This window comes from Hemiscyllium ocellatum, chromosome 16 (genome assembly GCF_020745735.1).
Source record: "Hemiscyllium ocellatum isolate sHemOce1 chromosome 16, sHemOce1.pat.X.cur, whole genome shotgun sequence".
Lineage (NCBI taxonomy): Eukaryota > Metazoa > Chordata > Chondrichthyes > Orectolobiformes > Hemiscylliidae > Hemiscyllium > Hemiscyllium ocellatum.
The window spans coordinates 72,686,136-72,711,578 of record NC_083416.1 but is presented as its reverse complement, the minus strand read 5'-3'; the positions used below and the strand labels follow the sequence as shown (position 1 = coordinate 72,711,578).

The following is a 25,443-nucleotide window of genomic DNA, read 5'->3' as shown; positions in this document are numbered from 1 at the left end:
GCTCTTTCACAACTGAGTTCTCTAAATGTCTGAGGAAAATTGAGCTTCCAATGTTACAACACCAACAGCAGAAAGGAACTGCCACAAAAAGGAAATAGTCTATGACCCAGAACTCCGTCCCACAGATTGCTGCATTCGAGTGAACTGGGAACAGCTAGGTTAGGGATGGGGTCAGATTAGCTGGATTAGGAGGAGTGGCAAATAATTGTATTGGAGAGGGTGAGCTGAAAATGTGTTGCTGGAAAAGCGCAGCAGGTCAGGCAGCATCCAAGAAACAGGAAATTCGACGTTTCAGGCATAAGCCCTTCATCAGGAATGAGGAGAATGTGCCAGGCAGGCTAAGATAAAAGGTAGAGAGGAGGGACTTGGGGGAGGGGCGACGGAGATGTGATAGGTGGAAGGAGGTCAAGGTGAGGGTGATAGGCTGGAGTGGGGTGGGGGCGGAGAGGTCAGGAAGAAGATTGCAGGTTAGGAAGGCGGTGATGAGTTCGAGGGATTCGACTGAGACAAGGTGGGGGGAGGAGAAATGAGGAAACTGGAGAAATCTGAGTTCATCCCTTGTGGTTGGAGGGTTCCCAGGCAGAAGATGAGGCGCTCTTCCTCCAACCGTCGTGTTGTTATGGTCTGGCAATGGAGGAGTCCAAGGACCTGCATGTCCTTGGTGGAGTGGGAGGGGGAGTTAAAGTGTTGAGCCACGGAATGGTTGGGTTGGTGGCTCCGGGTGTCCCAGAGGTGTTCTCTGAAACGTTCTGCAAGTAGGTGGCCTGTCTCCCCAATATAGAGGAGGCCACATTGGGTGCAGCGGGTGCAGTATATGATGTATGTGGAGGTTCAGATGAATTTGTGGCGGATATGAAGGGATCCCTTGGGGCCCTGGAGAGAAGTAAGGGAGGAGGTGTGGGGGCAAGTTTTGCATTTCTTGCGGTTGCAGGGGAAGGCGCCGGGAGTGGAGGTTGGGTTGGTGGGGGGTGTGGACCTGACGAGGGAGTCACGGAGGGAGTAGTCTTTTTGGAATGCTGATAGGGGAGGGGAGGGAAATATATCCTTGGTGGTGGGGTCCGTTTGGAGGTGGCGGAAATGACGGCGGATGATACACTGTATATGGAGGTTGGTGGGGTGCTGGGTGAGAACCAGTGGGGTTCTGTCCTGGTGGTGGTTGAAGGGGCGGGGCTCAAGGGCGGAGGAGCGGGACGTGGAGGAGATGCGGTGGAGGGCATCGTCGATCACGTCGGGGGGGAATCTGTGGTCCTTGAAGAAGGAGGCCATCTGGACTGTACAGTATTGGAACTGGTCCTCCTGGAAGCAGATGCGGCGGAGACGAAGGAATTGGGAATATGGGATGGCGTTTTTACAGGGGGCAGGGTGGGAGGAGTCAGTCGGCTTATAGTAGATGTCTGTGTTGAGTCGGTCGCCCGAGATAGAAATGGAAAGGTCTATGAAGGTGAGGGAGGAGTCTGAGACGGTCCAAGTGAATTTGAGGTCGGGGTGGAAGGTGTTGGTAAAGTGGATGAACTGTTCAACCTCCTCGTGGGAGCACGTGGCAGCGCCGATACAGTCATTGATGTAGCGGAGGAAAAGGTGGGGGGTGGTGCCAGTGTAGTTGCGGAAGATGGACTGTTCCACATATCCTACGAAGAGGCAAGCATAGCTGGGGGCCATGGGGTGCCCATGGCAACTACACTGGCACCACCCCCCACCTTTTCCTCCGCTACATCAATGACTGTATCGGCGCTGCCACGTGCTCCCACGAGGAGGTTGAACAGTTCATCCACTTTACCAACACCTTCCACCCCGACCTCAAATTCACTTGGACCGTCTCAGACTCCTCCCTCACCTTCATAGACCTTTCCATTTCTATCTCGGGCGACCGACTCAACACAGACATCTACTGTAAGCCGACTGACTCCCACAGCTACCTAGACTACACCTCCTCCCACCCTGCCCCCTGTGAAAATGCCATCCCATATTCCCAATTCCTTCATCTCCGCCGCATCTGCTCCCAGGAGGACCAGTTCCAATACTGTACAGTCCAGATAGCCTCCTTCTTCAAGGACCGCAGATTCCCCCCAGACGTGATTGACGATGCCCTCCACTGCATCTCCTCCACGTCCCGCTCCTCCGCCCTTGAGCCCCGCCCCTTCAACCACCACCAGGACAGAACCCCACTGGTTCTCACCCAGCACCCCACCAACCTCCATATGCAGTGTATCATCCGCCGTCATTTCCGCCACCTCCAAACGGACCCCACCACCAAGGATATATTTCCCTCTCCTCCCCTATCAGCGTTTCGAAAAGACCACTCCCTCTGTGACTCCCTCGTCAGGTCCACACCCCCCACCAACCCAACCTCCACTCCCCTGCAACCGCAAGAAATGTAAAACTTGCGCCCACACCTCCTCCCTTACTTCTCTCCAAGGCACCAAGAGATCCTTCCATATCCGCCACAAATTCACCTGCACCTCCACACACATCATCTATTGCATCCGTTGCACCTGATGTAGCCTCCTCTATATTGGGGAGACGGGCCGCCTACTTGCGGAACGTTTCAGAGAACACCTCTGGGACACCCGGAGCAACCAACCCAACCACCCCGTGGCTCAACACTTTAACTCGCCCTCCCACTCCACCAAGGACATGCAGGTCCTTGGACTCCTCCATCGCCAGACCATAACAACACGACGGTTGGAGGAAGAGCGCCTCATCTTCCGCCTGGGAACCGTCCAACCACAAGGGATGAACTCAGATTTCTCCAGTTTCGTCATTTCCCCTCCCCCGACCTTGTCTCAGTCGAATCCCTCGAACTCATCACCGCCTCCCTAACCTGCAATCATCTTCCTGACCTCTCCGTCCCCACCCCACTCCGGCCTATCACTCTCACCTTGACCTCCTTCCACCTATCACATCTCCATCGCCCCTCCCCCAAGTCCTTCCTCCCTACCTTTTATCTTAGCCTGCTGGACACACTTTCCTCATTCCTGATGAAGGGCTTATGCCCGAAACATCGAATTTCCTGTTCCTTGGATGCTGCCTGACCTGCTGCGCTTTTCCAGCAACACATTTTCAGCTCTGATCACCAGCATCTGCAGACCTTACTTTCTCCTTGGAGAGGGTGAGGAATGGCCAGGCTAGGAGAGCTGAGGAGTTGACCTGACTGAGATTACATGAAACAGTTTGATAAGTTAGACTTCAGCAATGTTTTTCCATTTGTGGAAGAGTCTATCTTTGATAGTCACAGGTGAGGTGCCGCAAGACTGGAGGTTGGCAAATATGATGCCACTGTTTAAGAAGGGCGGTAAAGACAAGCCAGGGAATGATAGACCGGTGAGCCTGACCTCGGTGGTTGACAAGTTGTTGGAGGGAATCCTGAGGGACAGGATGTACATGTATTTGGAAAGGCAAGGACTGATTCGGGATAGTCAACACAAACTTGATTGAGTTTTTTGAAGAAGTAACAAAGAAGATTGATGAGGGCAGAGCAGTAGATGTGATCTATATGGACTTCAGTAAGGCATTCAACAAGGTTCCCCATGGGAGATTGATTAGCAAGGTTAGATCTCATGGAAAAAAGGGAGAACTAGCTATTTGGATACAGAACTGGCTCAAAGGTAGAAGACAGAGGGTGGTGGTGGAGGGTTGTTTTTCAGACTGGAGGCCTGTGACCATGGAGTGCCACAAGGATTGGTGCTGGGCCCTCTACTGTTTGTCATTTACATACATGATTTGGATGCGAGCGTAAGAGGTACAGTTAGTAAGTTTGCAGATGACACCAAAATTGGAGGTGTGGTGGACAGAGAAGAAGGTTACCTCAGATTACAACAGAATCTAGACCAGATGGGCCAATGGGCTGAGAAGTGGTAGACAGGAGTTTAATTTAGATAAATGCGAGGTGCTGCATTTTGGGAAAGCAAATCTTAGCAGGACTTATACACTTAATGGTAAGGTCCCAGGGAGAGTTGCTGAACAAAGAGACCTTGGAGTGCAGATTCATAGCTCCTTGAAAGTGGAGTTGCAGGTAGATAGGATAGTGAAGAAGGCGTTTGGTATGCTTTCCTTTACTGGTCAGAGGATTGACTACAGGAGTTGCGAGGTGATGTTGCGGCTGTACAGGACATTGGTTAGGCCACTGTTGGAATATTGCGTGCAATTCTGGTCTCCTTCCTATTGGAAAGATGTTGTGAAACTTGCAAGGGTTCAGAAAAGATTGACAAGGTTGTTGCCAGGGTTGGAGGATCTGAGCTACATGGAGAGGCTGAACAGGCTGGGGCTGTTTTCCCTGGAGCATCGGAGGCTGAGGGATGACCTTATAGAGGTTTACAAAATTATGAGGAGCATGGATAGGACAAATAGACAAAGTCTTTTCCCTGGGCAGGGGGAGTCCAGAACTAGAGGGCATGGGTTTAGGGTGAGAGGGGAAAGATATAAAAGAGACCTAAGGGGCAACTCGTTCACGCAGAATGTGATGCGTGTATGGAATGAGCCGCCAGAGGATGTGGTGGAGGCTGGTACAATTGCAACATTTAAGAGGTATTTGGATGGGTATATGAATAGGAAGGGTTTGGAGGGATATGGGCCGGGTGCTGGCAGATGGGACTAGATTGGGTTGGGATATCTGGTAGGCATGGACGGGTTGGACCGAAGGATCTGTTTGGATGCTGTACATCTCTCTGACTCTAATAATAGATGCCACAAGTATAAGTCAGGCATCAGCCATTCCAATAAGGAATTCGGGAGAAACATTTCTACCCAAAGAGTGATGGGAATATGAAACTGTGCTGTAAGGTATAGCTGGGGCAAATGGGATGGATACATTTAAGATGAAGCTAGGTAAACACAGAAGTGGAAACAAATCAAAGAATATGCTGATACAGTAAAAAATAGTGATGGAAGAAAACAGCAGTACAGTCCAATTAGGCTAAATGGTATGCCTCTGCACTCCTTTCAAACATCCCATTGCCTCACACATGCAATGATTCTGGAGAAGTGGAACAATTATTATCTGAGCCAGGAATATTGGCCATGGTACAAGGATTGTGGTGCTCACTTTAAATATTGCCGTGAATGTACAACATCCATCCGATTAGGCAGAAAGGAACTTGGAATATTGTATTATTTTGTCATCTCTAGGACTCCTGCACCTGTCAAATCTCCTCTTAATCTAACCTCTCTCAGGAGAACAATCCCACCTTCTTTAGTCTATCCATGTAACTGAAGTTCTCAATCTTGGAGCCCTTCTTGTAAATATTTCCTGCACCCTCTCTAAAGCCTTCATGTCTTCCCTAAAGTTTGATTCTTAACAATATACTTCTTTCTATTTAATTCTTTTAATTCATTGTCAATGTGCAGAGGTCTGTGCATGACATCAACTTTTGAAATTAATGCTTTGGCACACTGATCAGCATGTGTGGAACCATGGAGGAACCCAGAGCAGCTGTGCAGCCATGCAACTCAGAGGGATCTTGGTGCTCAGGTTTGGATATGATACTCCAGTTGGAACCAAATCTGCGTTTTATAGAGTCACTATAAGTTTCTTACTTTTGTATTCTACACAGCTATTTATATAGCCCAGAACTCATATATGTTTTCAGCCATTTCATCAAGCTAATCTGTTATTTTTAATTATTTGTACATATATACTTCCAGGTCTCTTTATTTCTGCACCCCTTTAGGATTGTACTCTTTATTTAATATTGCACCTTCTCATTCTTCCAATCAAAATCTGTAACTTCAAACCATGTGTCCACTTATTCCACCAATTGTCAACATTTGTGTATTTTTGAAGCCTATTGTCATCTTCCTCACTGTTTACAATAAAACAGTGTCAGCTGTAAAATTTTGAAATTGTACCTGTGAACCCAAGTGTAGGTTATCAATATACATATAGATATGAAAAAGCAAGTAGTTCTTGCACTGTTCCCTGGGTAGCTGTGCATATTCTTTATGTCTGAAAAATTGTTCACTGCTACTTTCAGTTTCCTGTCACTCAGCCAACTTCATATTCATTACTGTTACTGTCTTTTTTTATTCCATGGGCTTCAGCCTTTTTGGTATTTTGTCAAATGCCTTTTGATATCACCACATCAAGCCTCTCTGTTACTTTGCCAAATTTTTTATCAGTTTAAATATAGTTAGCCATTAACGTGTCTATGTTGATTTTCCTTAATTAATCCAGTCTTGTCCTGGTTAATTTGTATTGGATTATTGTTTCTCTAAATTATCCAGTTATAGTTTTTGTGATTATTCTTACAGCCTTTGTAGAACATGTATAGTAACTTCAAGGGAGTCTGGTGGAATAGTGATAGTGTCCCTGCCTCTGAACTTGAGAAGCTGGGTTCAAGTCCTAATTGTCTGAATAATTTGCTTAAAAATATCTATAACAATTTTAATTTTTCCATCTCAGACACTACTCCAGTATTCTAAGACCATGGCCTTTACCTTCTGAATTTCCTCCTTTAATTTCCTTGCATTTAATTCAGTTGAAAAGACTTATCTACTCTAAAAATAACCTGCCATAGTACTATCTCTTCAATTTTTACATCCACTAACTCAATTAGCCCAAATAGTTCCTTCTTTCTTGGTAAATACAGATGCAAAATAGTCAGTTAATACATTGCATGAAATCCTATTTTGATATATATTCATTTATACTGTGTTACCAACAATCTGTGTTTATTGTAACATTCAAGGAATACATACAACTGCTGGTCACAATGTTTGGTTTTGCCTAGTAATATAGGTGAGATTTATTGTGAGGTTTTCAACAGTTTTCACTCAGAAGAGTTAAAGGAACTGAACGTTCCTTTGGAGACATTTGGAGTGCTTGCAAAGTGAACTGTTAAAAGTTGAGCTGTTGAGGAGGCATCTGAAGGTCACTAACTCTTCCCAATTAGGACTCAGGTAGACATCTCAGGAGCTGTTTGGTGGCCCCGTGCAGTTAAAATTTGGGAAGATCTGGGAGCCAGTAGATGTAGCGGAGTAAGCTGAAAGCGCGGAATAAGCTGAAAGCACAGAGCAGTTGTGCCTGTGAATAAGTCCTGGATTGTAGCTCCCAAAAATCAAGGGAAAGGAGGGCAAACAACAAGGGGGTGAGTGGTTGTTGAGACAGTCCATGACCTTTAGGGGAAGTCTGAAGCTAGGTCTTCAAAAGAGAAGGATTGGAATCCCGTATGTGATTCCTCTTATGGGAGAATCTAGAACCAGGGATGACTGTTCAAAAGTAAGGATTCTCCTATTAAAGCAGAAATTATGCAATTGCTTTCTTTCTCAGACAGTCCTGAGTTTTTAAATTCTGTGTCTCTCTCCGAAAGGGTGTTTACGTATTGCTAGAATCTATTCATTTATAATAAGCAGTAATGCTTTTTAAGTACAGAAAACTAGTCCATGTATTCTGTAACCTGAGTCTAAAAGGACCTGTAAATTGGAGAATTTTGCTTACTTTTATGCAACCCAGGATTAGTGGGCTTGATTTTCAGCATACTATGCACTGAGGCAAGTATGCATTGTGTAAGTATCCTCGAAGCTTTTAGTAACTGCCTTGTAATCTGTTATTCTGCTTGTTCTATGACGACAGTTTTTGTGAAAAGGATCTGCAGAGATATAATAACCAACTAAAGTCAGTTGTTACTGTTTACTGCCTTTTGGACTTTGATTAGATTGGTCTTGATAAGAGGACGAGAACTGTTATGTCGAATTGAATACCCTCAACTCTGCAATGTCACTACTGGGAAAAGTTGCCTTAATAACTGGAGCAGCTCAAGGACTTGGCAAAGCTTTTGCTGAAATACTGCTGAAAAATGGTGCCAAGGTAACTTGATGATTTATTGTCTTTTTATTAAAACACCCAATGGAATAAATAAGATGTGTAACTGAAGTGATAGCCTGTGCATGACAACCTGTGTGTAACTGTTGTGCATTGGTGAGACTTTTCTCTGCAGTTTGCATTGAGTAACCACAACTCCTGCACAGTTTGCTTTATGACATTTGGCCCAGAAGTTAATATGGAAGAATATGACTAACTCCTTTGCCCAGTTTCCTGTCCCCTTCATCTGAAGGTTCTGCATTTGCTAACCATGTACCCTCATATTCCTCAGTCTTGCATGAGCTGGACGGTGGGGACTAAGATACCAGGTAAAGGTACCCTGAGGTAAAGCCTTCACTCAGAGAGCAAGGCTGTCCCATTCAGAAGTCATTCTTTTAGAATCTCTCCTACTCTAAACATAGAAACATATTTTTTTCAATATGCTAATTTGTGTGATATGGGCATTGCTGGGAAGTCAGTTTTTATTGTCCTTTCTTAATTTACATCAAAAAATGTTGCTGAGTGTCCTTCTTTAATCCTTTCAGTCCATCCGATGTAAGTACACCCAGAGTATTGTTAAGAAGGGAGTCAACAAAGGAACAGTACTGTGGTTCCCTGTTTGGATAGTGTGTAGTTCTGAGTTGACAGGTAGCGGTATTCCCTTGCACCTTGTGTTGCTTTATATTAGAGGTTGACAGTTTGGGCAATAAAGTGCTGGTATCAGGCTAATGCTTGACTAGTCCATGGGAAAGTTCTCTTAATTTTAACACAGGTCCATAGATCCTAGTTAGGAGAACTTTGCAGTGTCAGCAAAGTTGGTTCCAAGACCATAAGATATAGGAGTAGAATTAGGCCATTCAGCTCATCAGGTCACCATCCTCTAGCTGAAAATATTCCTCTTCATCTCAGTTCGAAAGAGTTGTTCCTTCACTGTGCTAGTCTTTCCTGCTAGCGGAAACATCTTCTACATGTCCTCTCCATCTCAGTCTCTCAGTGAGATTCACCCCCTCATCCTTCTAAACTCTATCGAGTACAGACCCCAATTGCTCCTCATAAGACAGACCCCAATTGCTCCTCATAAGACAAGCCATTCACTCTGGGATCAATCTTGTGAAGCTCCTCTGGTTCTTTTGCAATACCAGCACATCCATCCTTTGATATGATGCCCAGAGCTGCTCACAATATTCTAAATACACAATATTCTGACCACAGGACTATACAGCCTCAGCAGTAGATCTGTGCTCTTGTATAGTGCCATCTTGAAATGAATGCAAATATTGGATTTTCGTTCCTAACTGCCAGCCGAACCTACATGTTAACCATAAGAGAATCCTAAATTAGGACTCCTAAGTCCCCTTATGCTTCAGATTTCCAAAGCCTTTTCCCATATAGAAAATAGTCTATTCTTCCTATTGTAGTGCATCACCTCATACATTTAATACATTGTCTTCCATCTGCCACTTTTTTGCCCACTCTCCGAGCTTGTCCAAGTCCTCCTACAGACTCCCTGTTTCTTCAACTCTATCCACCTACATGGGCTAGGTTGATACCCAGATGGCCCATTTCCTTATATTAACAATTTCATCAAACAAAGTGACTTTCTCCATCATTTCAGGGTAAGTTAAGAGTCAACCATATTGCTGTATGTCAGGATTCATATATAGCTCAGACCAGTTAAAGACAGTAGATTTTCTGTCCTTGTGATCCTTTCCCCTAAAATATTAAAATCATTGATGTTAAATATCTCAACAATCTTACTCAATAGACATTGGTTCGGAAACAAATACAGGGAATGCTGGAGAAACTCAGCAGATCTGACAGCATCCGTGGACAGAGAAACAAGATAGGCATGAGGACTGCAGATGCTGGAGATTAGAGCTGAGAGTGTGGTGCTGGAAAGGCACAGCAGGTCCAGCAACATCCGAGGATTAGGAGAGTTGATGTTTCGGGCAAAAGCCCTTCATCAGCAATGGGGCCAGACCCACATTCGTGATGAAGGGCTTTTGCCCGAAACTTCCACTCTCCTGCTCCTCGGATGGTGTCTGACCTGTGGTGCTTTTCCAGCACTACACTCTCGAGAGAAACAAAATACCCTTCTGAGTACTTCTTTGGAACTCTCCACAGATGTTGCCAGACCTGCTGAGTTTCCCCAGCATTCTGTGCATTTCTTTCAGGTTTCTAGCATCCACAGTATTTTACTTTGATCGTGATATTGGCTCAGCCTCTTTTAAAGTCTGTACCGCAAGGGAAGTCTTCACACCCCAATATCAGGGTCTGTCCTACAATCCGAAGACCCCAATCCTGGCACTGGAAACTATACCTCCCCAAAATGATGTGTATTTTAACATGTGACATAACCCAGCATGACGCCCCTACTCCAACACAAGCTAATACCATTACACAAGAAGATAGAGTCATTCCAAAGCACGTTAATTTCCATTTTTAAGCTTTGTAATGCTACTGATTGACCATTAAACTGTCTGGCAGTAGAGGAGCAAAGGGATCTAAGGGTACTGTACACAAACTACTAACAACAGTGACACAAATTAATAAGGCTATGTAGAAGCAAATAAAACACTGGATTCATTTCTGAAAAGAAAAACAGAAAAGTTACGTTAAACTTGCATAGATCTATAGTTAGATCTATGATGTAAGGTGAGTGATTTAGGATTATTTCAATGCCATTTATTTTTGAGTTTGGATTATGATCTAGCAGCTTGTGCGCTTGGTCTGTATCTATGAAGGGGTTTAATAATTAATTTGTAAGTATGTCTGTAGCCATTGTGCTCTTGTTTTCAAGCACAGTACAAAAGACAGACTTCCTGAAGGGCAGTGGGGTTTTGTTTGAATTAGGTGAGATTTACAAGCAAACTGAGTAAACATTTGTGTATTAGGAATAAAAACAGAAATTTCTGGAGAAATTCAATAGGTCAGGCAGCATCTGTGAAAAGAAAGCAGAGTTAACATTTGTGGTCCAGTGACACTTCTTCAGGAATGACAGTCACTCAGAAAAAGTTATATATATGCTGAAAAAGCATATTTCTTTCATTGAAACACAAAGACATTAAACTAACATGGCAAATTTGGTAATAACAATAAAATGGAAGCCTATTTTATATAAAAAGATAATAAAACAGAATAAATCAGACTATTTATATGTAACGCAAATTTTTGAAATGTGGAAAAATGCAAACTCATTAATTCCCACAGTACTCAAAGCAGAAAGAATTCCCTTCTCTATCACATGTGGTTCTCAAATAGAAAATCAGACCATTTGAGGACCTTGCAGTCTTCAAGACCAAATATTGAGTTCAACAATTTTGGGACCTGAGCACCTTCCTCCATGTCCTTTCCGCATCCCCATACTCCAGGTTCTGTCATCACATGGGTTGTTTTCAGCACAGCCAACCCATTTTCACTACCTGTGGTACCCAACTTCAACTTTTCTCATTCCCTATTTTTCACAACTGCCTTTTTCTCCCTCTGAGCTCCATCTCCACTGATTGCTTACTCCTTTACATCCACCTCCTCATCCACCCCTTCTTTAGCATGTATACCACCTTTTCCTAGCAACTATCAATTCTGAAGGAGCATCACTGGACCTAAAGTGTTAATTCTGCTTTCTCTCCATGTATGCTGTCAGATCTGCTGAGTTACTCCAGCAATTTCCATTTTTGTTTCATCTATAGTTCTTTGTTTAATTTTAGTTGAGCATGAGGCTTCAGTTTGAATGTTCCAATTTATTTTTGGCTTGGGGGGAAATACCCATAAATAATTGTTTTTTTCAGTACAGATTTACAAAAAGCTTTGCTAACGCTGGATGTGTAACACAATTGCTCCTGAAGGAGGCAGATTGTTTAAAACTTTCAAGAAACAGGCCACTGAAGTGAAAAGAGTTTAGTTTGAAAGATCCAAAACAGAAGTGTAGGATTAAAACCCTGAAAGGGTTATTTGAAGATGAAAAAGTATAAGCTCATTTGTATAAAGACTCAAGGAAAATGCTATTAGATTCTTGAGACTGGGCATTGAAACCCAACATTAAACTAAACCGTACAGATGTGATAGAGAAGGGAATTCATTCTGCTTTGAGTACAGCAATCCTACAGCTGTAGGATTAATTAAGTTTGCATTTTTCCACATGGTTCATAAATTTTGATTTTGTGTTACATGTAAATAGTTTGATTTATTTTTTTTATTTTCATTTCTTTGGATAATGAACTTCCACTTTATTATTAAAATTGAACCAAGCATTAGCTCAGTCTGCTTTTGTTTCAATTAAAGTAAAAGAAAACAATAAAATACGATCCATTTAGCAAGATTAATGTCTGAAGTCTGTCTTTTCCAGAAATGACATCAGGTGAGATCATAACAGATCACAACTATATCGAGGATGTAGAAGCACTGGAAATGGAAAACCATTTAGAGAGAAAATAGAGAGATTTTCACAATCAGAACAGGCTGAACTAGTTGGAGTTTTTTTTCCTCAAGTCTGATGGATCCCTGGTAAAGGTCTTTAAGAATATGCAAATGTTCATAACATCATACCATGTAGGAGGAGGAGTAGGTTATATGGCCAAAATGACCTCTTGAACCTCCTCTGTAATTCAGTCTGATCTAATGTCTGATCTTCTGCCTCAGCTTCACAGGAATTGTTGCTCATTCCCCATATCCTTTGATTTCCAGGGTAGCTTTACAAAGCCTTGTTTTGGAGGAGACAAAAAATAAAATGAAATAATGATAGTCATTAATAAATCCAAAAACTATCTAGAGCAGAAAAATGCAAGACTTGCAACCATAAGGAGTAATTAAGAGCATTAACATGTTTAAGGGGAAGCTGATTAGCATGTGAGAAAGAAAGAAATGGAAGGAGAGCTAGATTGAGATGAGGTTAAAATGGTGAACCCAACATCGACCTATAAGGTCAAAATCCGTATTTTTGTGTTGTACCTGTATAGGTACCCAATGTACCTCTAAATAGCTAATCCCATCATACATTGACTAAACATCAACTAACCCTATAGCACCATTTGCTAATTGTTAACTGACTCTGGAACACCATTAATTAACTATTGACTAACCCCGTAACTCTGGATAAATTCTGTCTTCCACTCTAAAGCTAACAGGACTTTGATTGCCTCTTTCAGGTCAGCCTTTTAGATATTAACACTGCAATTGGCCTTAAAACGAAGACTACCTTCGATGAAGTCTATGGAGCTCAGCAAACAATGTTCATTGCTTGTGATGTGACGTCTGGCAACCAATTGAAAGGTGTGGGCAGGTTTCATCATTAAACTGGATTGTTCCCTGAAATCTACAGGGTCCCACTGGCAGAGTACATCAGCAAAGCATTGACAAACTCACTCATACACTGCCCATCCAATAGAAGTGAAAGGAGTAAGTGCAGTTCAAATTATGGTAGATCTTTCCAACCTGCCAAGAACCATTCTTCCTACTTAGAATTATAATTTGTTCTTGTCAGCGTACAGAAGCACTGTTCACGTGAATCTGCGGAGTCCTTTTAATATGTTGATTGAGTTCAGATTATGCTATTTACCAGGAGTATTGCCCAAGCTGTTTCGATATTCCTAAATCTTGCAGAATATGGCAGTCACCCTTCATGTCAAGTTTGTCTTGCCTTCCCCAAACCTGGAATTCTTCCTTCCATCCCACAGCACCCAACAAGGCTGTAGACCCAAAGGTGCGTACCTTAGGGAGATAATTGTTGAACAACCTGGTCCCGTGGATATAAAGTTGTCTTTTTTGAAAAGAATAATTACACCAAATGCCAAAATTGGCTGCTGGAGCATGCTCAGATGGGGCAGTAATGTCAGCTGGCCATGGCAAGCTTCAGAATTCACCTGCATGCATGCTGCTGACATCACCACATTCAGTGACTGTTGACATCAGCATTAACGCAGACTAGCCTGCCCTTTACTTCACAGGAATTAGTTTTAAAAGAGGCAAATGCTTCCCTGTGCTGACTCAGCTCCTCACATCAGTTCAGTCTGGCATGAGGCTGAGGGGAAAAAGTGACTATTCCAAAAGAAAGGAAGCCTCAATTAGCAATTTCCAGAATGTCATTTCCTCTTTTGTGAACACAGAATCAAAGTATGTATTTTGTTGGTCAGCCATTTCTTTACCCCCTGTGTAATTTCCCCTTTAAAAGAAAACCCAAAAGAGCTGCAGATGTTGTAGATCAGAACCAAAAATAGAAATTGCTGGAAAAGCTCAGAAGGTCTGACAATATCTGTGGAGAGAAATCAGAGTTAACATTTGCAGTTGAGTGACTTCCTCAGAACTAACTTCCCCGATTCTGACTGTAAGAGACCAACATTTGTCTTCACCAAACTTTTCCTCTTCACATACCTATAGAAACTTTTACAATTAGTTTTTATGTTCCCTGCAAGCTTACTCTTGTCCTCTTCAGTAACGGGTACAATCACAGTGTGATTATAATGGCAATCCCATCTTTGTGACAGGCAGCTTTTGCTGCTGTTCCATTGCAGTAATGCTGTGTTGTTGCATGCGCTTATTATTCCACCTGGTGGTGGTGTTCACAAGAAAACACACCTTCTTAATTAATATGTCTCATTGAGTATGAGTAGCATTTATCTGCCATTTCTACCATATGCAACTGATACAGTAAAAACGAAACAGCATTCCTCCACGATCGAGGCTGCTACATGGACAGCACAAACTATACAATTGTACACGGCATACAGTGCATAAGAAGTGCAACTTACAGTGAAATAGAAGTGTGATAAATAATAGACATTTTTCTAGCAGCAATTCAAAGTCGTGCTAAGAATTTCAGATGGGAAAGAGTTTGGTCATACAGTATTATGAAGCTGATGTTTGGGGAATGAAACTGTTGCACAGTCTGGCCATGAGAGACCAAATGCTCCGGTATCTTCTGTCAGATGGCAGGAGGGAGAAGGGTTTGAGTGAGGGGTGTGTGGTGTCATCCACAATGCTCTTAGCTTTTGGATGCAGCGTGTGGTGTAAATGTCTGTCATGAAGGGAAGAGAAACCCCAATGATCTTCTCGACTGTCCTCACTATCCATTGTAGGGTCTTACGATCTGAGACTGTGCAATTCATGAACGAGGCAGTGATGCAGCAGTTCAGGGTACCTATGAATATTTACAGAGACTGCCGAGTTAAGGAAAGCATTCACTTTATTAAGGAATATCTTATTGTGGCTTCATGTTACCACAAGTCTGTAAGAGAGGACAAGATCATGTGATATTACAATGCGTGTTGTGACAATATATACTTTGTCTCTTGAGCACATCACACAGCTCTAGCCCCTTAAATAGCACTTCTCTTGCAGATGCATTCAAGAAAACTATTGAAAACTTTCTACGATTGGATATTGTTTGCAACAACGCTGGAATAGCTGATGAAACAAACTGGCAGAGGTGTTTAGATTTAAACTTGGTAAGTACCTGGCAATCAAGTTGTGTGAGGCCCCATGGGAATGAGCAACTAAATATGATAAAATTCCTCATCACTATGGAAAACGATCTAGGTGATTCTTAGAAGAGGGTCATGAATAGAGGTGGCAAAAGTGAGGACTGCAGATGCTTGATTAGAGTGGTGCTGAAAAAGCACAAGGATGCTGCCTGACCTGCTGTGCTTTTCCAGCACCACTCTAATCTAGATCCTGAATACAGAAACCTACAACAGTATGAGATGCAAATTAGCTATGATAGATTGGGAACACAACTTAAAGGGATGATGGTGGAGAAGTATTGTCTAATATACAAAGATTACATGGATGAACTGCAATGATTGTTCATTTCTGTCTGGTGTAGAAGTAAAATGGGAAAGATGGCTACACGATGGCAAACAAGGGAAATTATTGATAATATTACTTCCAAGGAAGAGGCAGTGAAATTGGCAAGAATTCCTCAGGTCTGAGGAGTAGGAGCAGTTTAGAATTTAGCAAAGGAGGACAGAGGGTTGATTAAGAAAGAGAAAATACTGTGTGAGAGTAAGCTTGCAGGGAACATAAAAACTGACTGTAAAAATTTCTATAGATATGTGAAGAGCAGAGGCTTGGTGAAGGCAAATGTAGGCCCCTTAGTCAGAAACAGGGGAAATTACAATGGGGATCAAAGAAATGGCTGACCAACTAAACACATACATTGATTCTGTATTCACAAAGAATAAAATAATATATCAGAAATGTTGGGGAACGAAGGGTTTCATGATAGAGAGGAAATGAAAGTGATCAGTATTAGTAGGAAATGGTGATGGAAGTTAGTAGGAAATTAATGGGATTGAAGGTTAATAAATCCCCAGTACTTGATAATCTATATCCCAGAGTTCTTAAGAAAGTGACCCTGCAAATATTGGATGCATTGGTGGTCATCTTTTAAGATTCTATAGTTTCTGAAACAGTTCCTACAGATTGAAAGATTGCTAAAGTAACCCTTCTATTTAAAAGAAAAATGTAGATAGAAAACCAAGAATTACAGACCAGTCACCCTGATGTCAGTATTGAGGAAAATGCTAGAGTCCATTTTAAAAAGATTCAATAGCAGAGCACTTGGCAAGTTGGAGCAGGATCAGACAGAATCAGTGTTAATTTACAAAAGAGAAGTCATGCTTGACAAATCTACTGGAATTCTTCAAGGATATAACTAGTATAGTTGATGGGGAGAGCCAGTGGAAGAGGTTTATTTGGACTTTAAAAAGCTTTGGATAAAATCCCACACAATAGATTAATATACAAGTTTAAAGTGCTTGGGATTGTGATAGTGTGTTGACAAGAATAGAGAACTAATTGGCAGGCAGGAAACAAAGAGTAGGGATAAACAGGTCTTTTTGAAGGTGGCAGCCAGTAACTAGTGGGTACCACAGGGATCAGTGCAAGGCTGTAGCTATACACAATATATACTAATGATTTAAATGAGATAACTAAATGTAATATCTTCAAATTTTCAGATGACAGAAAGTTGGGCGGGAGGGTAAGCAGTGAGAAGGATTCTTCAGTGTGATTTGGACAATGGGAAAACGCAAGGCAGATACAGCACATAATGTGGTTGGGAGGCTATCGACTTTGGTAACAAAAACAGGAAGGTTGATAACTTTCTGAATCGTGATTAACTAACGGAAAGAAATGTGCAATGACACCTGGGTGTTTTTGTACACCAGTCATTGAAAGTAAGCATGCAGGTGCAGTGGGAGATGAAGAAGGTAAATGGTATGATAGCCTTCATAGCAAGAGGATTTGAATACACGAGCAAGGATGCCATGCTGCACACAATACTCCAGGTATAATTTCACTAAGGTCAGTAGACTTTGGTGAAATTATACCTGAAATATCGTGTGTAGTTTTGGTCTGCTTATCTGAGGAGACACAGCAAAGGTTTAGATTTTAGATTTTTTTTAGATTAGATTACTTACAGTGTGGAAACATGCCCTTTGGCCCAACAAGCCCACACCGACCCGCCGAAGCACAACCCACCCATTCCCCTACATTTACCTCTTCGCATAACACATGGCCAATTCACCTAACCTGCGCGTTTTTGGACTGTGGGAGGAAACCGGAGCACCCGGAGGAAACCCACGCAGATACGGGGAGAATGTGCAAACTCCACACAGTCAGTTGCCTGAGGCGGGAATTGGACCCGGGTCTCTGGCGCTGTGAGGAAGCAGTGCTAACCACTGTGCCACCATGCCGCCCACTGCCACCATGCTGCCCACAAGACTGATTCCAGGGTTTGGTAGGACTGATGGATGAGGAAAGGTCGAATTGGTTTGGATTATATTAGTTGGAGTTCAGATGAATGAGGGGGGATCACATAGAAATATATAATATTCCAACAGGTTAGACAAGGTAGATTGTGGGAAAGATATTCCTGAAGGTAGGGAATTCCATTACTAGGGTCACAGTCTAAGGATATGGTGTGGGCCATTTTGGACTGAGATAAGAAAAAAATCTCTTCAACCAGAGAGTGCTGAATCTATGGAATTTGCGACCATGCAAAGCAATTGAGGCCAAAACTTTGAATAATTTCAGGATGTAGTTGGATATAACACTTGGGGCTAAAGTGATCAAAAGATATGCGGGAAGAGAGGCTATAGGCTATTTAGTTGGACAATCAGGCTTGAAGGGCTGACTGGCCTACTCCAGGTCCTATTTTCTATGTTCAGTTGCCTGTATATGATCGCATGTCACTTTTATTGCAGGTCAGTGTGATCAGAGGAACCTATCTTGGACTAGATTGCATGAATAAAAAGACTGGAGGTGCAGGAGGAGTAATAATCAATGTTTCCTCCATGGCAGGTCTGCAACATTTCATGTAAATAGTTAAAATTGGCTGAGAAATTATGTATTCATATATATTCAAATAAATCAAGCAAATCATTTGCACACCCAAGTAGAGAACTGGCAGGTGCAGAATACACACTACACTGGGAGACATAATTTTGTATAAGCAAAAATAAAAGGTACAGACACAAATAAAAAGGAGAGTCTTTATGTAGATAAATCCTGTGCACCTATGGCATAAGCACTGTTAGTGTATCTTGAGTATACTCATTAACTGTACATCTGATGTATACTCACTGAATGCGTTCTTTGGGTAGACACACTGACTCTGTACCTGGGGATTTAGTCATTAACTGTGTACCTGCGATAGAAACCCTGACCAACTGCTTGGGCTATACTCACTAACTGTGTATCTGAGGTAAACTCACTGAATGTGTGCCTGGGAGATGCTCTGATTGTGCCGAGGTTACACTCAGTAAATGTGTATCTGTGGTAAAGCCACTGAATGTATACCCGGAGATAACCCATAAATGTATAATCTGATTATACCCACTGACTGTACATCTGGAGTAAACATGTTGACCATGTACCTGGTTGTAGACTACCTGACTGTGTACACAGGTATCATTACCACTTGCAAACCCAGGTTCTCTGAGTATCTGGGATAGACTCCTGCATATCTACCTGGGGTATGATCACTCACTGTACCAGTTTTAGGCTACACATCAGTAGATGTGCTTATCAGAAATGGATCAGATTTCATTTTTGTCATGTAAAACCCACGTACACAGATTGGGTAACTAGTTGTTTGGAAGCAGTTATAGGGCTGCAGGTAAAGAACAAGGGCCTCTGACAAATTGAAGGGCTCATTAGAAAAAGCAGCACAAGCATAATGGGCCAACTAGTCATCTTCTGTTTCTCAAGATACCATGGTACTGTGACACTCAGTGACGCTCAGTGATTCTGTGGTATTTTTGAGAAACGGACTTTTAAATACTCACTTTCACATAAACCAGCAAGCAAAGCAATTTGTGCTCACCCATGCTGGGAATGTGGGAGATATCGGGTACCAATAGTTGGTGGCCTTTTGACAGTATGCAATCCAATCTGTACCCAAAATAACGTGACATCCCTTCATTGATCTTCCTGCTGTTTTCGCTCCTTCAGCCAGTGTAATTCCACACTACCTGGAGCCACACTATCTGCAGAAAACCCAACTTACAATGGCATTAAAAGGGGCAGAAAACAGCAGATATCTGCAGCCCAACACCTCTGATTGACACTTGAACTCTGTGCTGGATACAGTTTGGAATTGAACAAGTTGATCAAAATGGTGGTAAATTGAATTTTAAGTCAGGGACGTTATTCACCCTCTCCCCCATTGATGTTTGGAGCATTTCCCTGCCCTGGAATCATTTTTGTAGGTACATTCGCTGATCTGGGAAATTGATTTACAGATATTTCGTCTCCTGTCTAGGTGACATCTTCAGTGCCTTGGAGCCTACAGTGAAGCACTGCTGTACTGTGTCTTCTGGAATTTATTTTGTTCTGTTCATGCTGCTTTCAGTAGCTGTTTGCAGTTGGTTGTTGTAGTGGCCGGTATATTGGGAAGATGTGCTTGTTGATAGAGTCCATGGATTAGTGTCATATTTCCAGAAACTCTCTGGCTCACTCTTGCTTAGCTTATCCTATGATCATTGTGTTGTCTCAGTCGAATCTGTGGTCCTTGTCATCTTTGTGTGTGGCTACTAGGGACATCAGATAGTGGCATTTATTGGTTATTTTGTGTTCGTGGATGCAGATTGCTAGTTGTCTGCCTGTTTGTCCTATATAGTGTTTTGTGCGGTCTTTGCTTGGAATCTTGTAAATTACACTTGTCTTGTACATGATGGGTCTAGGGTCTTTTGTCTTGGTAAGTTGTTGTCTGAGCATGGTTGGCGGTGTATGGGCTGATATGGACCTAAGTGGTCCAGCAGTCTGCCTGTCAGTTCTGAGACTTTTTTACGTAAATTAGTGTGGCTAGCGAGTTAGGTCATGGCATGTCCTCATCGTGTTGATTGTCTGTTGGGCATCTGCGGATGAAGTTGCGGGGATATCCGTTCTTGGTGAAGACTCTATAGGGGTGTTCTTCTTTTTCCCTTCATAGGTTGGGAGTGCTGCAGTGTGATGTAGCCCTTTTGAACAGGGTTCTAATGCAGCTTCTCTTGTGTGTGTTCAGATGGTTGCTTGTATATTTCAGGACCTGGTTGGTGTGTGTGGCTTTCCTGTACACTTTTGTGGTCCTTTTAACCATCACATCCAGGAATGGAAGTTGATTGTTGGTTTCCTCTTCTCCAGTAAATCTGATCCATGTGAGCGTGGCTTGGATAGTCTGGTGTGTGTTCTGTTCTCGATTTCTGTTCTGTTAATGATAACAAAAGTGCCGTGCACATATCTGATGTAGAATTTGGGGTGATTTGTGGGAGGGCTGTTTATTCCAATTTTTGCATCACTGTTTCTGCTATGAGCCCAGATATGGGTGGGCCCATAGGTGTTCCATTGATTCATATATTTGGTTGTTGAATGTGAAGTACGTTGTCAAGCACAGGTTTAGTAGTTTGAGTATGCAGTCCTTGTTGATAAGTTCCCTGTCATGTCGTCTGTTCTGTTTGTCCAGGAGGTTGGCCATTATCTCACTGGCTCGAGTTTTGTCAGTTGAAGTGAACAGTGTCGTTACATCAAATGAGACCGTTGCTTCATCCTTGTCTATGTTCATGTTCTTGATGTTGTCTAGGAATTACTGTGATGATTGTATGGAGTGTTTGGATCTGCTGATAAGATGTTTTAGTTTTCGTTGAAGTTTTTTTGCCAATTTATGCGATGGAGTTCCAGTGAGTGCCACTGCGGGTCTAAGTGGTATGTCTGATTTGTGTACTTTGGGTAAACTGTAAACTCTTGGGGTGTAGTTGCTTTCCAGTTTCATCCTTTGTAGGTCAATCCTGGTTAGTAGTCCATTTTTTTGTAGATTTTGTGGTGTTGTTTATTCAATTGGTTAGCTATGGCGTGGGGTTACACTCCCTCTAGAGGTAGGTATCAGTATCTGCAAGTAGTTTCTGAATATATTCGGTCTTGTCTATGATAACCATCATTCTCCCCTCGCCCGCTGGTGCTGTGTTCTTGTCATCTTTAGGGCTTCTCTCTCTTTGGTGTTGAGATTGTTCATTTGTCTTTTCTTTGTTAAAAAGGGTGTAATGGTTTGTTTGACTATTTGTTTCTGGTCAGCTGAGAAGTCTATTGTTTTTGTGTCCCTGTGGTTGTAGTTGAGTCTCTTAGCTCTTACATCTTTTTCTGTAGGCTGTCAGTTGGAGAGGTTTCCTACCCAGGTATCTGTCATGTTGTCTTCTCTGCTGTTGGTTAGCTTAGTCATGTTGTCTTGTAGTGCTATTCTCTTTCTGTATGTAGTCCTGTACTGTCCTATGGTGATGGCCTATTCGATTCTCATGGTCTAATTCTGATTGGTTGTTTTTGAAATTAATGATTTTTGGTACGCAGTTTCTTGTTTGTTCCTATGCAGATTGTTGTGTGTGTCCGTAATCATATCCTGGATCATACAGAGACTGTTTTGTCGGACTGTTTCCCTAGCTTGTGGGTTGTTGATTGGGAGTCTGTATCTGACACAGGGTGGTAGTATTTGATTCTTTCGACATCCACGTAGTGCCTGGAATTATGGCCCTTGATAATTTCAGTCTCCATCACATTCCTCTTGGAATTCCATGTCACCTGGGATGGCACAGTTCATAGAGTCATAGAGATGTACAGCATGGAAACAGACCTTTCGGTCCAACCAGTCCATGCCGATCAGATATCCCAACCCAATCTAGTCCCACATACCAGCACCCGGTCCATATCCCTCCAAACCCTTCCTATTCATATACCCATCCAAATGCCTCTTAAATGTTGCAATTGCACCAGTCTCCATCACTTCCTCTGGCAGCTCATTCCATACACGTACCACCCTCTGTGTGAAAAAGTTGCCCCATAGGTCTCTTTTATATTTTTCCCCTCTCACCCTAAATCTATGCCCTCTAGTTCTGGACTCCCCAACTCCAGGGAAAAGAGTTTGCCTATTTACCCTATCCATGCCCCTCATAATTTTGTAAACCTCTATAAGGTCACCCCTTGGCCTCTGACACTCCAGGGAAAACAGCCCCAGCCTGTTCAGCCTCTCCCAATAGCTCAAATCCTCCAACCCTGGCAACATCCTTGTAAATCTTTTCTGAATCCTTTCAAGTTTCACAACATCTTTCCATGAGGAAGGAGACCATCTATATCCACAAGGTCAAATCTCCAGTTTTATGGATCTTAATCCTTGATCCAGGTTTACTGATGCATAATAAAATCCTTTACCTTTTCATGCAGACTAGTAATTCAACACATTCTTTGTCTTTTTTTTTATCCACCTTCAACAGGAATCAATCCAATAATTTTTGGACCAGTCTATTCAGCTTCGAAGCATGGAGTGGTGGGATTCTCCAGGGCAGTGGCTGTAAGTATGTGCTGAACTTGCTCAATCATCTCATCTCCCTCACATTCTCTAGCAGATTTATAGCCCATCTCTCTGGATTTTCAATGGATGCAAAACTGAGTTTATTGGGTCACAAATTCAGTGCCCAGTTCGCTGGATCTCTGATAGATTCAAGGCCTGACTTACTGGGTCTGCAATAAGTGCAAAAAAACTAGATCTCTGATAGATTCAGTTTGATTTTGTGTTTTGGATCTAACTCTGTTTAGTCTCCTGAAGCAATGCTACTGGATTGAATGAAACATTTTGCAAGAACTCTATATTTATAGTGTAATCTAGACACATATCCTCTTTTCACCAGTTTAGTACTTCTGCTCTCTTCCAGTCCTGTCTGTTTAATCATGTGATTCTGACTTCATCATTACGTGTCCACTTAATGTTAACTCCATTACTCTGCATCTCCCCAGAGCTCCCTTATTATTCGTATTTTCAACATATCCCCACTATCTTTCCCAAAATCTCAGACTAACAAGATGATGCGCTGACCAACCTTCTTGATCTGATTTTGATCACATTCTGCACTCTTCCGTTAGTGTGACAGTTCCCCTCCTGGATGGTTACACAGTTCTCTTCTTCTGAGAAATTGTGCCAACTTTCAATTGGTTTCATTAATAATTTATAACAATATATTACAACTTCTCATTATAATTCCATGATCTGTTTCAAACATCCCTATCCTCTGTCTCATACCCATATTCTCTTTCCCTGGACTGCAGCTCTGGTAAATACTGGGGTCTCCATCTTTTATTGAGATTTTGTGCTGGGTTGCCCATTTGCTTCTCTTTGCACTGCTTGAATCTGTTTTGGTTATAGTCATAGAGAGGTACAGCACAGAAACAACTCACCAATGCCAACCAGATATCCCAATACAATCTAGTCCCAGCACTTGGCCCATATCCCTCTAAACCCTTCCTTATTCATACACCCATCCAGATATCTTTTAATTGATGCAACTGTACCAGCTTTCACCACTTCCTCTGGCAGCTCATTCCATACATACACCACCCTCTGTGTGAAAACATTGCCCCTTAGGTCCCTTTTATATCTTTCCCTTCTCACCCTAAACCTATACTCTCTAGTTCTGGACTCTCCCACCCCAGGGAAAAAACCTTGTCTATTTTTCCTCTCCATACTCCTCATGATTTTATAAGTCTGTATAAGTTCACCCCTCAGCCTCTGACACTCCAGGGAAAACAGCCCCAGCCTATTCAGCCTTTCCCTTTAGCTCAAATCCCCCAATCCTGGCAACATCCTTGTAAATCTTTTCTGAACCCTTTCAAGTTTCACAACATCTTTCCGATAGGAAGGAGACCAGAATTGCATGCAATATTCCAAAAGTGGCCTAACCAATGTCCTGTACAGCCCAACTCCTGTACTCAATACTCTGACCAATAAAGGAAAGCAAACCAAATGCCTTCTTCACTATCCTATCTACCTGCAACTCCACTTCCAAGAAACTATGAACCTGTACTCCAAGGTCATTCAGAATAATCTTCAATTGTCAGTTCTGAAGCAGAGATGGAAGTTGTATTCTCTGTCTCCTGCTCATCAGTGACTCTGACAATAATAATCTATCCTTTACTGAATGGATCATTAACCTATTAATGCAAAATTTATATCTTCATTCTTCTTTAGTAATGCTTTTACTGTTCATCTTCTTCATTTAATTTCTCTGCTTGCTTGAGAGGTGAACAAGTAACATGAATGAAGTCAAACCCGCGTGCAAATCTCTTAAACTGCTCACTTGCAAACTACACATTAATGTCTAGAGCATGGCAATGTCCTGACTGCCATTATTAAGTTGATTATCTTCAGTGATTGTATTGCTGTCTTTATTGTGATATTATATGGACAGTTGACTTCTATTCCCTTTGAATAATCTTCCATAATGATGAATGACCCCCTATTACAATGGAATTAGGAAAGGTAAACTTATTTCTTTCCTTCTCACACTCCACCATTGGTGACAGAAAAGTATGAACTTAAAAAGGGAGGTGACATTGCCAATTTTATATTTGTTTTTATATAGCTCAGTATCAGGAATAGGCCAGTTAGGTTCCTTCAATATGTTTTATTAAATCATGAGCTGTGGGAGTCACTAGCTTGGCCAGCATCCATTGTTCACCCCTAGTTGCCCTTGAGAAGGTGGTGCTGAACTGCCTTGCGAAACAATCCGTCTACTGTAGGTAGAACTGTAATGCTACTAGAGAGGGAATTCCAGGACTTTGACTAACAGGATTGAAGGAACGGCAATCTATTTCCAAGTCAAGATGGTGAGTGGTTTGGGCGGCACGGTGGCACACTGCTGCCTCACAGCGCCAGAGACCCAGGTTCAATTCCGGCCTCAGGCAACTGGCTGTGTGGAGTTTGCACATTCTCCCCGTGTCTGCGTGGGTTTCCTCCGGGTGCTCTAGTTTCCTCCCACAGTCCAAAAATGTGCAAGTTAGATGAATTGACCATGCTAAATTACCTGTACTGTTAGGTGAAGAGGTAAATGTAGAGGAATGGGTCTGGGTGGCTTGCTTTTCGGAGGGTCGGTGTGGACCTGTTGGGCTGCAGGGCCTATTTCCACACTGTAAGTAATCTATTCTAATCTAATGAAGGACAATATGCAGGTGATGGTGTTCCCATTCTCCACTGCCCTAGTCCTTCTACATGGAAACAGTCTGGGTTGGAAGGGCTTTTTAAGGCATCTTGTAGATAGTACACACTGTCTGGTGGTGGAGGGAGTGGATGATTCCGAATGTGGTACGAGTCAAGTGGGTTCTTTGTCTGGATGGTGTAAAGCTTCTTGAGAGTTGATAAG

The 25,443-nt window shown here is 42.5% G+C and overlaps 1 protein-coding gene across 3 annotated transcripts in view; it reads left to right on the top strand.

Moving 5' to 3' along the window:
- The window catches only part of LOC132823273 (15-hydroxyprostaglandin dehydrogenase [NAD(+)]-like), a 37,808-nt gene that overhangs the window by 1,834 nt on the left and 10,531 nt on the right, over nt 1-25,443 (top strand). For all 3 annotated transcript variants that reach the window (XR_009645525.1, XM_060836921.1, XM_060836922.1), the window contains exons 2-6: nt 7,650-7,801; nt 12,940-13,063; nt 15,128-15,234; nt 17,995-18,091; nt 22,525-22,601. Coding sequence is in view for 2 of the 3 variants with exons in the window: in XM_060836921.1 (XP_060692904.1) it covers nt 7,709-7,801; nt 12,940-13,063; nt 15,128-15,234; nt 17,995-18,091; nt 22,525-22,601 (498 nt within the window). In the remaining variant the exon portion in view is untranslated. The remainder of the gene's footprint in view (nt 1-7,649; nt 7,802-12,939; nt 13,064-15,127; nt 15,235-17,994; nt 18,092-22,524; nt 22,602-25,443) is intronic.